Source organism: Lagenorhynchus albirostris, chromosome 4 (assembly GCF_949774975.1).
Source record: "Lagenorhynchus albirostris chromosome 4, mLagAlb1.1, whole genome shotgun sequence".
In the NCBI taxonomy this organism is placed as follows: Eukaryota; Metazoa; Chordata; class Mammalia; order Artiodactyla; family Delphinidae; genus Lagenorhynchus; species Lagenorhynchus albirostris.
The window spans coordinates 10,612,015-10,626,080 of record NC_083098.1 but is presented as its reverse complement, the minus strand read 5'-3'; the positions used below and the strand labels follow the sequence as shown (position 1 = coordinate 10,626,080).

Below are 14,066 nucleotides of genomic sequence, written 5' to 3'. Positions count from 1 at the left end.
ATATTGATATCTAGAATATTTAGGTATCTAGAATAAACATTAAATGAATGTAAGAGAATAACACAAAAGAAAAGCATAGCTTTTAATGTTTTTTTAAATTAAAAAATAATGTACATAAATATCTGAAAACAATTTTTTCTGGAATTGAAAACTTTGGTTTGTATCCTCATAGAGACAGCTTTATGTTAAATATGTTAATATACTTTGAAAGGCAACACAATGGTAACATCATATTTATGTTATAAACACAAGGACATGCAGATAGACATACATTTTACCATTATACTCCTTCATCAAACTTAAAATTCTCTCTCTTCTAATACTTGTCAATAAAGTGGTAAAAATAATACATTTTTTTAAAAAGAAATTTCTCACAAATGTTAGATACAAGATACAGAAGATAATTCCCTTATGTTTCCATCAAAAGGAAATTTAAAGTCATGAACTTAGGCAACGTGAAAATTTCATTGCTTTATTTAAGACAGGTATTTGAATCAAAGTTGTCAAAAATCATTTAGTGTTACTAGAAGCCATCTTGTATTAAAACATGTTTTATAATCCTATTTTGACAGTTCAACAAGTATTGCACACTGAGAACAAAATGCTAACTTTCAATTAAGTTACTTTCTGCAACCTGCACCAAAGTCCAAGAGCTAAAATAGTATTGTAAATTTCTCTGCAAAGCTGTGTTTCCTTTTATGTGCCAGAATGTAAAAATGATACGCTTGGCCCTTAGTGATTGCAAACACAGTAACTTTATCAAACAGTTAATAAGTTAGTACTCTCTTCAAAATAAATTGTCCTAGTATTCTAATATGTCTCTTCCACATGTCTGCAAATTCACTAATTCAAAAGACTGTATTAGAGTTGTTGGTTTAAAGAAATTAATAAGACACTGGTACGCTAGTCGGTGCCTGTAATTATCTGTTTCAGTCCCAGAAGGTATTTGGGGATTATTTAAGAGCAAAAGATGAATGGGGAACCACTAAATCCTATTAAATCAATGCATGGGCACAGCACCAGCAGAAGTAAATAAGCTGTGGAGGTCTGAATACCAATAAAAAAGATAAAAATGGTTTTATATAGCTACTTACATCATAGCCTAGAAGTTCAGTTTGTGTGGATTTATCTACTCTTGAAGCAAAAGCCTTCTGTAAATGCTGAACTTTGTCCTGCAAAAAAAAAAAAAAAAAAAAAGCAAAACCAAAAACACATTGTTGGTGAGTCATGTGCTTCTACACTAATATTCCCCACTAATTAAACTTTGGTTACTGTACAATTAATGATTCTTTGTGTGCATACTTCATTCTGGCGGTGCTTTACTTATCAGCTTAAACATTTAGAGCTTTAAATTTCAGGTCATAATGACTCCATCTTTGGCATCTTTTCTTTTAGTATAGGAACCACTGAGTCAGGATCATGGTTGAATGCTAGAGACATGATTTGCTTAAATGTGAGATCAAATGATTATACTGTTTTTTGTTAGCTGTTGTGTTTTGTTCGGTTTGGTAAATTAAATTGATAGGATTTTACGGATCTCTTTTCAGAGCATTTACATTTAAAATCCAAAACATTTTCAATAAATAATACCATCCAGTGTATTCCATTTAGCATGTTTATATTTTTTTATCTTTATTTTTTTGCTTCTTAATTGTCTCCTTCTGGAATCTACACATTTAGAAGTCTGTTGTTTAAGGCAACTGACATGACTCCAATCCTGTTATAACTAAGGGACATAATGCATGAAGGATGTCTGGGATTTCATAATTCAAATGCAAATGTACTAATTCTGATTAACTAATGTGACTGGGCCTCTGGCTGGGGTCCTCTTATTATTAAATGTATCACTTAAAAGGAGATCGTGAGCATAATTATTGTAATGTGTTCATTGTGTGTCTGGCACAGCTGGGAGTGCTATACTCACATGATCACATCTCATCTTGGGAGTTTTACTACTATTACCACCCATTTTGAAGGAGAACAATACAGTTTACAAAGTTTAAGTAACTTAAGTTTCCCAAGAAGTTCACGTGATTCCACTAGATTCTGTTTTTGCCTTATGTTGCTGTAAAGGAGAATTTGTTTTTCTTACTTGGTCAATAGTTGTGTAATATTTTAATGATAAAAACTGATTTAACTCATCATTTAACTTCTTCCAGGGAGAGACAGTGGTCATCACAAACCTCACTACCAAAACCTCTCTTCCTCTCCTCCCCTCTGCCACCCCTCCCTTCCCCTCTCTGTTCACCCTCTCTTTGCTTTAAATTCTTCCTGAGATATGCAAGTTATCCAAGCTGTTTATCAAAGTACATACATAAGTTAGGTAAACATAATTTGACACTGAAATATATAAAATAAATATTTTATGGACTATTAATGTCCCAACCTTCTAACTTCCCTATTACAAAACTTCTAGTGCTGCTATTCAGACAAAAATGAAAATGGAGATTAGATAACTCAAGAAGATATAATGTAAAAAGGGAAGGTTTTAATTGTTTGAAAAGGATAAGTGAAAATGTGGCCACATTTTCCAAAATAAATTTAAAACAAGATATAACAAGTTGTGTTTATTTAGACTTCTTTTGGAACTGGGAAGAGAGCAAAAAGGTAGTAGCAGGTAAAGGAACAAATAACATTTGCTCTCAGTGAATGGTTGTTTAGAAAAATTTTTGAAATGGGTTGGAGTCCTAAGTATTAGAAAAATAAGTTATAAATCTGTAGGTATATAAATGTTTGTATATGAATCAGAAACTACACTCTAATGCATACAGTGGGGAAGAATAGATAGCAAATACTCCCATTATGCTTTCCCCACATTTTTTTATTTTCAAGGGCTTCCACTCTGAAGATAGGAGTTGAAAAGGACTGGTAAACCCTGGCCCATTGGCCTGAGTTTTAAGACTAAGGAAATTTAAATCAAGATAAATGAAAAACTCGAAAAGCTTCATTAACCAAAAGCCTAATAAAAGCAAAACAAATAAACCCTAAATAAAGAATAGCTATCTTCAGAGGTTTTAAAAGAAAAAAGCACAGACATTTCTAATGAAAAATTCACTGCTACTCCCTTTTGCAGGCATTTCCACAACAAATATGCCATATTTGAATTATTCATTATGTATACACTTGTATGCCATATTCAAATGTGGAGAGTAAATTAAATGTTTCCAATTGACTTAGGTACACAAAATTAAGAATTAAATAATTCAGTGTAAGTTAATTTTATTTAGTAGGAAGAACATTTATGGAACTTTATGATAATTTCTATAACAGAGTTAAATAAAGACTATATAGTTGTTGGGAGATAAGTCTTAATGAGTCTTTTGAATTTCTGAAAGACAGATGGAAATATATGGATCGACAAATTTAATATATAATAACAAGAGTATTATAGATAACAAAATAGAAAATATACAACAAAAATAACTATTACTAGATGATGGAACTGCAGATAATTTTTATTTCTTATGTAAGAAATGAATATATACTAATTGCCTATGTATATATTTATATATATAATACAGGAATAGAAACAAAGCATCATTATATTTTCATTTCCACACTGATTTAACAATAAACATTTTGATTAAAATTGATTTATTTCAGTATAGAGAAATAGACATTTCACCTTTCTGATGCAAATGTATTTGCACACCTTAATTCATCTATAATTTTGATTAAATGCACATTATGGGTGTTGTTCAAGGTACAGGGGACAGGAAGGGGGAAAAATAGCTTCTCTTATAAAAAAAAAACCAAAACTTCCAGTGTGGAAAGATAGAGAAATCAAAAACAATTAGTACTCATTATATAAGGTAAAGGTACTATAGAGAAGCTGGAGATATGTGTATATGTTGGAGAGGAAACATAGGAGAGTTAAATAACTAGAATGCAGAAGCTACTGACGTCCCAACTAAGATGAGAAACATGAATTATTATTAGCCACTTGGAGTGGAAGGGATAGGGGTCTTTCTCAGGCAATGACATTTGCAAATATTTCAAAGTCAGAGAGACCCTGACAAAGATATGTATAAACAGCTACTAGTTCAAACCTGCCTAAGGAAAGACAATGAAAGGGACAATAGTGCGAAATGAGACTAGAGTGGTAAATCAAGTCCATGCCACAAAGGATAGAATTCTACATCAAAGGATTTTAGAGTTACCTTAATTTTTGAAGTATTATTTTACAGTGAAAGGCCGTAAGAATATTTTAACTAAATTACAACAGAACTTATTTAAATACTTCTTTTCACCTTGTATAAAAGACAAAATTAGAAGGAAGCAACCTGGAAAAGAGGAACAATTGAAGTACATGAAACTTTGTTTTTCTGGACCATCAATAAATTTACACATACATGTGATTTAAGTGGCTTTCTTTCAGTATTTTCCTATGTAAGCAAACATTGCAATATCTTCTTCTAACCCCTCTCAGACGGATAGAGGAGTATTAAAACAACTCAACTTTTGGTAGATACACTTTATAAATAATTCTATACCCCAAACAAAATATCTAAATGCTTAAGTTTTCCTTTCCAAGCAATGACAATATCAATAATTCTTAACAAAACACACCCTTTTTTCTTAATTCAGATTCATAAAACATGTGTGCTTAGAATTAACTAAAAGAAAAATAACTAGCATATTCTGTGGAAAAATGTAACCAAATGGGATGAGAAAGAGGAATTTCATTATTTATATTTGCTGTTTTTACACTGCTGACCAATCTGACTTTTGAATATGTGGAAGATGTGAATTTTACATAATACCGCTATATGAATTAAAAAATATATAATGATTTTCTCTCTAAATTTCCAAATAATTTCATCTGACATTAAGAGTAATATAACATCTGTATAATAAAAGCCTGCTACCATAAATGAGTGCATATAAACCAAAGAAAACATGCATAGTTTACAAACTTACTAAGAGTAGTTACTTATATTCACATTTCCCTCTACCTCTGTAATCTTTACCACTACAACTATTACTAACAATAATAGATGCCATTAACAGAATATAGTTATATGGCAGGCACTGTACCAAGTAATTTATATGAATCCTCTCAAGAATGCACTATGTCTGTTTTTGTCTCTTTTCAAAAGCACAGGAAACTGGCACTTAGGAAGTTGAAATCAGTTGCTAAAGGTCACACAGGCTATTAAGTGAAACAGGCAAGTTGGAAAACTTTATCTGTCTCCAAACCCAGGTGTACTTTCTATAAAGATATTCTGACTCTGGAAAAGCTTACAAGTGGTACTGCTGCTCCCATTTCATATATGCAAGGACACATACGAAATGCATAGTTACTATACAGCTAGTATGATAATAAAACTGCTCTTGGTGTTCATCCTGCCTATATTCTTATGAATTCTACTAAGTAATTCTGCTTTACTGTGAAAACAATTTAAGTACACTTAAGCTTTATCAGTTTATTTCCTGTAAGAACTACAATCCAATAAAATATCCATTACTATAACCAGCAAAGCATTTTGGAGCATGGGTCAGGAATAAAATGATAAAGTTAATATAGAGTTATAACATAAAATTGAAAGATGTAAAAAAGCAAACTGAAATAAAAACTAAATGTTGAAAGGCATGAAATCCTTTAACAATAGGATCAGTTCAAGCAGAGTAATCTAAAAGTACCTTCTGCTTAAGCTGTTGGAATCATTTCTGGTGCATGTGTGTGTGTGTTTTATGTGTTGTTCAGTCACAGAAACTGCCTCTACAATATATGTTGTCAATATAAAAAGGCTAGTTCCTAATTTCTTAAATTTAAATTTCATTAATCATACATACATATCTATTAAATGCCTGATCAAAGATATAATAATATAATAACAATGTCATATCACATCAAAGTATCACTTGATAAGGATTAAGACTTAAAAGGAAGTATATTTTAAATTGTCAAATTTTCTGAGCAGCAGAAAAGGGATTGAGAGAACTAAAGCTAGTCCCTTTTACATTCTTGAGTCTGATAAACTGTGGAAATGTATTTCCAAATAATTAAAGTTCATGCTGTTGTAATCATTTAATCATTTACGTGTACATGTCTATAAAACCATCTAAAGCTGGCAATCATGTGTATTTCACTGATATATGTACATTTCTGTGTATTTCACTGATATATGTACATTTTTGTACTTTCATGTGTGCACATGCAAGCACATGTCATTGAGGAAGGACTGAGGAGGAGGAAATGTGGTTTTTAAAAAAAGACAAAATAATCACAAAGCCAGTAAAACTGGCTTTTAAAATAAAGTCTCAAGTGACTAAGGAGCTTAAGGAACTGGAAGTTATTTACTTTTTTTTTTAGAATTTATTTGTATTTATTTGCATTATTAGATACCATATTGATTAACAAAAAATTATAAATATTTTAAACTACCATTTTATTAATCTATGTCATTTACCTTAGATATGAACATCTATCATTTCCTAGAGCTTTTAAAAAACTACGAATGTCAAATGAAGTGCAGTAAACAAGCTGAAAAGAAAATATTAAATAATCCTAAGAAATAACTTGTTTATTTTAAATTATTTTAATTACCTATAAAGAAGTTTGTGAGATTCAAGACGAAAAGCAGATAATTTTTTAATAAACGGAACAGGCCTACTTGCAGTAGTTAGATTTATAATCTATGACAAGAGGAAACATACCCTTGAGGGTACAGACAAGATGGTGGAGTAGAGGGACTTGAGCTCACTTCCTCTCACCCAAACACCAAAATCACAACTAACTACTGAACAACCATCAACAAAAAAGACATGAATCTACCAAAATAGATATTCTACATCCAAAGACAAAGAAGAAGCCACGATCTAACAGTGGCAGAGGTGCTTTCGTGATATAATCAAATCCTATACCCCCTGGGTGGGCAACCCACAAACTGGCAAATAATTATATTGCAGAGGTTCTCCCACAGGAGTGAGAATTCTCAGCCCCACATCAGGCTCTCCAGCCTGGGGGTCTGGCATTGGGAGGAGGAGCCCCCAGAGCATTTGGCTTTGAAGGCCAGTGGGGCTTGAGAGCAGGAGCTCCAGAGGGCTGGGGGAAACAGAAAATCCACTCTTGGAAGGCGCACACAAGGTTTCACGTGCACTGGGACCCAGGGCAAAGCAGTGACTCCACAGGAGCCTGGGCCAGGCCTACCTGCAGGGCTTGAAGGGTCTCCTGAGGAGGTGAAGGTCGACTGCCACTCACCATGAGGGCAAGGACACTGGTGGCAGAGGCCCCAGTGAATATTCATTGGCATGAACTCTCCTGGAGGTCACCATTTTGGCAACTGAGACCTGGCCTCACCCAACAGTCTGCAGGCTCCAGTGCTGGTATGCCTGAGGTCAAACAACCAACAGGGTGGGAACACAGCTCCACCCATCAGCAGACAGGCTGCCTAAATTTGTCCTGATCCCACAGCTGCCTCAAACATACCCCTTGACATAGCTGTACCCACCAGAGGGATAAGATCCAGCTCCACCCACCACTGGGCAGGCAACAGTTCCTCCCACCAGGAAACCTGCACAAGCCCCTGGACCAACCTCACCAACCAAGGGGCAGACACAGAAGTGAGAGGAGCTACAATCCTACAGCCTGAGGAATGGAGGCCACAAACAGAGAAAGTCTGACAAAACGAGATGGCAGAAAAATACGTTCCAGATGAAGGAAAAAGATAAAATCTCAGAAGAACAATGAAGTAAAGTAGAGATAGGCAATCTTCCTGAAAAAGAATTCAGAGTAATGATAGTAAAGATAATCCAAGATTTCAGATAAAGACTGGAGGCACAGTCCAAGAAGATACATGAAATGTTTAACAAAGAGCTAGAAGATTTAAAGAACAAACAGATGAACAATACAATAACTGAAATGAAGAACACAGTAAAAGGAATCAATAGTAGAAATGAGGCAGAAGAACAAATAAGTGAGCTGGAAGACAGATTGATGGAAATCACTGCTTTATTCTGCAGAACAGAATAAAGAAAAAAGAATGAAAAGAAATGAGGGCAGTCTATGAGACCTCTGGGACAATATTAAGCTCACCAACATTCACATTATAAGGGTCCTAAAGGGGAAGAGAGAAAGGAGCTGAGAAAATATTTGAAGAGATTAATAGGAAAAAACTTCCCTATATGGGAAAGGAAACATACAATCAGGCCTAAAAAGCTCAGAGAGTCCCATACAGGATGAACCCAAGGAGGAACATGCTGAGACACATATTAATCAAACTAAAAAAAATTAAACACAAGGATAAAATATTAAAAGCAACAAGAGAAAAGCAAAAAATAGCATACAAGGGAATCCCCATAAGGTTATCAGCTGATTTTTCAGCAGAAACTTTGCAGGCCAGAAGGGAGTGGTACAATATATTTAAAGGGATGAAAGGAAAAGTCTACAACCAAGAATACTCTACCCAGCAAGGCTCTAGTTCAGATTTGACAGAGAAATCAAAACACTTTACAGACAAGCCAAAGCTAAGAGAATCAGCACCACCAAACCAGCTTTACAACAATCACTAAAGGAAATTCTCTAGATGGAAAAAAAAAGACCACAACTAGAAACAAGAAAATTACAAATAGGAAAGCTCACCAGTAAAGGCAAGCATACAACAAAGGTAGGAGATCATCCACAAAGAAATATGATATCAAAACCAGCAACTGTGAGGAGAGTAAAAATACAGGATACTGAAAATGCATTTGAAATTACGAGACCAGAAACTTAAAACAATCTTGTGTATATATACAGACTGCTATATCAAAACCTCATGGGAACCACAAATCAACAATCTACAATAGATAAACACACAAAAAAGAAAAAGCAATCCGAACACAACACTAAAGATAGTCTTCAAATCACAAGAGGACAAAAGAGGAAGGGAAGAGAAAAGACCTACAAAAACAAAGCCAAAACAGTTAATAAAATGGTAATAAAAACATACATATCAATAATTACCTTAAATGTAAATGAATTAAATGCTCCAACCAAAAGACAGAGACTAGCTGAATGGATACAAAAGACCCGTATATATGCTGTCTACAAGAGACTCACTTCAGACCTACAGACACATACAGACTGAAAGTGAGGGGGATGGAAAAGGGTATTCCATGCAAATGGAAATCAAGAGAAAGCTGGAGTAGATTACTCATATACGACAAAAAAACCTTTAAAGACAGTAAAAAGAGACAAGGAAGGACACTACATAATGATCAAGGATCAACCCAAGAAGAAGATATAACAATTGTAAATATGTATGCACCCAACATAGGAGCACCTCAATATATAAGGCAATGCTAATAGCAATAAAAGGAGAAACTGACAGTAACACAATAATAGTAGGGGATTTTAACACCCTACTTACATCAATGGCCAGATTATCCGATAGAAAATGAATAAAAAAACACAGGACTTAAAGGACAGTTTAGACCAGATGGACTTAACTGATATTTATAGAATTTTCCATCCAAAAGCAGCAGAATACTTGGTAAATTTAAGAAAATTGAAATCATATCAAGCATCTTCTCTGACCACAGTGCTATGAAATTAGAAATCAATTACAGAAAAAAAACTGTAAAAAAACAAAAACATGTGGAGGTTAAATAGTATGTTAGTAAACAACCAATGGATCACTGAAGAAATCCAGGAGGTAATCAAAAAATACCTAGAGACAAATGAAAAAGAAAGCATGAAGATCCAAAACCTATAGGATGAAGCAAAAGCAGTTCTAAGAGGGACGTTTATATGAATAGACTCTTACCTCAGGAAACAAGAAAAATCTCAAATAACCAACCTAACCTTATACCTAAACCAACTAGAGAAAGAAGAACAAACAAAATCCAAAGTTAGTAGAAGGAAAGAAATTATAAAGACCAGAGCAGAAATAAATGAAATAGAGATGAAGAAAACAATAGAAAAAAATCAATGTAACTAAAAGATGGTTCTTTGAAAAGATAAATAAAATTGATAAACCTTTAGCCAGTCTCATCAAGAAAAAAAGGTTGAGGGCTCAAATCCATAAAATTAGAAATGAAAAAAGGAGAAGTTAAAACAGAAACCACAGAAATACAAAGGATCGTAAGAGATTACTACAAGCAATTCTATGACAATAAAATACACAACCTAGAAAATGGACAAATTCTTAGAAAGGTACAACTTCCCAAGATTGAACCAGGAAGAAAAAGAAAATATGAACAGACCAGTTGCCAGTACTGAAATTGAATCAGTGATTTAAAAACTCCCAACAAACAAAAGTCCAGGACGAAATGGCTTCACAGGCAAATTCTATCAAACATTTAGAGAAGAGCTAACACCTATCCTTCTCAAATTATTCCAAAAATTGCAAAGGAAGGAACACTCCCAAACTCATTCTATGAGGCCACCATCACTCTGATACCAAAACCAGATAAAGATACCACACACGCACACACACACAATTTTACACGCCAATATCACTGATAAACACAGATGCAAAAATCATCAACAAAATACTAGCAAACCAAATCCAACAATACTTTAGAAGGATCATACACCATGATTCAAGTGGGATTTATCCCAGGGATGCAAGGATTTTTCAATATCTGCAAACCAATCAATGTGAAACATCAGATTAACAAACTGAAGACAAAACATATGATCATCTCAATAGATCCAGAAAAAGCTTTTGATAAAATTCAACACCCATTTATGATAAAAAAAAAAAAGCGCTCTCCAGAAAGTGTGCATAGGGGGGATATAGCTCAGAATAAAAGTAATAAATGACAAACCCACAGCTAACATCATACTCATTGGTGAAAAGCTGAAAGCACTCCCTCTGAGATCAGGAAAAAGAGAAGGATGTCCACTCTCACCACTTTTATTCAACATAATTCTGGAAGTCCTAGCCACAGCAATCAGAGAAGAAAAAGAAATGAAAGGAATCCAAACTGGAAAAGAAGAAGTAAAGCTGTCATTGTTTGCAGATGACATGATACTATACATAGAAAATCCCAAATATGCCACCAGAAAACTATTAGAGCTCGTCAATGAATTTGGTAAAGTTGCAGGATACACAATTAATACACAGAAATCTGTTTTATTTCTATACACTAAAAATGAAAGATCAGAAATAGAAATTAAGGAAACAATCCCATTAACCATCGCATCAAAAAGAATAAAATACTTAGGAATAAACCTACCTAAGGAGGCAAAAAACCTGTACTCCAAAAACTATAAGGAATGGATGAAAGAAACTGAAGATGACACAAACAGATGGAAAGATAGAGCATGTTCTTGGATTGGAAGAATCAATATTGTCAAAATGACTATACTACCCAAGGCAAGCTACAGATTCAATGCAATCCCTATCAAATTACCAATGACATTTTTCACATAACTGGAACAAAAAAATATTAAAATTGAAACACAAAAGATCCTGAATAGCTAAAGCAATAGAAAGAAAGAAGAACAGAGCTGGGGGAATCAGGCTCCCTGACTTCAGACTATACTACAAGACACAGTAATCAAAACAGTATGGTACCAGCACAAAAACAGAAATATACATTCAATGGAACAGGACAGAAAGCCCATAAATAAATTCACACACCTATGGTCAATTAATCTATGACAAAGGAGGCAAGAATATACAATAGAGAAAAGACAGTCTCTTCAATAAATGTTGCTGGGAAAACTGAACAGCTACATGTAAAAGGATGAAATCAGAGCATTCTCTAACATCATACAGAAAAATAAACTCAAAATGGATTAAAGACTTAAATGTAGGACAAGATACTATAAAACTTCTAAAGGAAAACATAGGCAGGACATGCTTTGACATAAATTGCAGCAATATCTTTTTGGATTCACCTCCTAATGAAAATAAAAACAAAAATAAACAAATGGGACCTAATTAAACTGAAAAGCTTTTGCACAGTAAAGGAAACCATAAGCAAAACATAAAAACAACCCACAGAATGGGAGAAAATATTTGCAAATGATGCAACTGACAAGGATTAATCTCCAAAATTTACAAACAGTACATGCACCTCAATATCAAATAAACAAACAATACAATTAAAAAATGGGTGGAAGATCTAAATAGGCATTTCTCCAAAGAAGACATAGAGATGGCCTAAAAGCACATAGAAAGATGCTCATCATCTCGAATTATTAGAGAAATGCAAATTAAAACTACAATGAGGAATCACTTCACACTGGTCAGATTGGCCATCAAAAAGTCTATAAGCAGTAAATGCTGGAGAGGGTGTGGAGAAAAGGAAACCCTCCTACACTGTTGGTGGGAATGTAAATTGATACAACCACTATGGAGAATGGTATAGGGGTTCCTTAAAAAAACTAAAAATAGAACTACCATATGATCCAGCAATCTCACTCCTGGGCACATATACAGAGAAAACCATAATTTGAAAATATCCATGCACCATGATGTTCACTGCAGCACTATTTACAATAGCAAAGACATGGAAGCAACCTTAATGTTCATCAACTGAGAAATGGATAAAGAAGACGTGGTACACACACACACACACACACACACACACTGTAATATTACTCAGCCATAAAAAGAATGAAGCAACATGGGTGGACCTAGAGATTATCATACTAAGTGAAGTAAGTCGGACAGAGAAAGACAAATATCATATGATATCACTTATATGTGGAATCTAAAACAAATGATACAAATGAACTTCTTTATAAAATGGAAACAGACTCACAGACTTCAATAAAAACTTTACGGTTACCAAAGGGGAAAAGTAGGGAGGAGGGATAAATTAGGAGGTTGGGATTAACATATATACACTACTATACATAAAATAGATAATCAACAAGGACCTACTGTACAGCACAGGGAACTCTACTCAATATTCTGTAATAACCTATATGGGAAAAGAATCTGAAATAAAATGGGTATATGTATGTGTATAACTGAATCACTTTGCTGTACACCTGAAACTTACATAACATTGTAAATCAACTATACAATATAAAATAAAAATTAAATTTAAGAAAAAAATAAATTAACATAGGGAAAAAAGGAAATGTACTCTTATTAATAAAATTAACAGAGGTTGATATAGGAAATGTATGTAATAGTGATTATGATAGGGATAGAGTAGAATAATTAGTCAGTTTAGAAATCCTACTAGGGGATTAAGGACAGAAAGGGAATTTTAAGGGAGTTTGGGAAACTGTTGTAAGCTAATGACCACTCAAGAAAAGAATACCATAACCTAGCAACAATCCACACTACCTTGAAGGAAGACCAGGTGCATTCGAGTACCAGACGCACTCAAACCACAAATCCTGATAGTTAACACAAGACAATAGATATGGGTTCTGAATCTTGTAACATGAAGTCAGAGAGTTAATAGTGCTTGAAGAGTAGCATTTCTGCATGTAGCCAAGACATAAACATAGGTGAAAGTGGAAAGAAGAAAACTAGGTGAAATGGGACATTATACCAAAACCTGAGATTAACTACCATATTTTAGTATATGTTATCTCCATTTTGCTAATATGCATATGATTTAAATAGCATCACCACAGTCCCAGTTACACCATATAAGACCAAAGGAGAACTAAGGGTTTAAGTCTTGATGTCTGTCCAAGAATGAGGAAGAAAGTAGTCTTCTCCCCCACCTACTTTTCCGTTTGATTGTAAAAATGTAGCCCCCTTTGTTCTCAGGGCTGCTGTGCTTCCTTGCCAGCCCACTTCCATCTCTCACAAACATCTTATGCTAAGAAACTCACTCTTTGCCTCACACTGAATTCTTTCTGGGGTGAGACAAAAGAACCAGAGCTTCAGTAAATCCTGACACCAGGTGAGAAGTTTCAATTAAAAGACAGTGGGTCAAGTCCCCTCCTAAGTCAGGGATCATGGGTTCAAATCCCAATCTGAGGTGCAGGTGGGTTCAAGACCCAGATTTTGGGTTCGAGTCCCACTCTGAGTTTTGGCTGGGATCAAGTCCCACCTGAGGAGTGGGATTTCAAATACAGCACCACTCTAAGAACACATACGTGAGGTTGTTATTATCCGAAGTTTGCCAAAGAAAGGCTTGCAAAGAGTAGATTAGAATTA

General features: G+C 34.2%; 1 protein-coding gene across 1 annotated transcript in view; it reads right to left on the bottom strand.

Annotated features, from left to right (window-relative positions):
* Nucleotides 1-14,066, bottom strand: part of CCSER1 (coiled-coil serine rich protein 1) — a 1,250,826-nt gene that overhangs the window by 567,711 nt on the left and 669,049 nt on the right. The window contains exon 10 of the mRNA XM_060147099.1: nt 1,095-1,172. Within this exon, the coding sequence (XP_060003082.1) occupies nt 1,095-1,172 (78 nt within the window). The remainder of the gene's footprint in view (nt 1-1,094; nt 1,173-14,066) is intronic.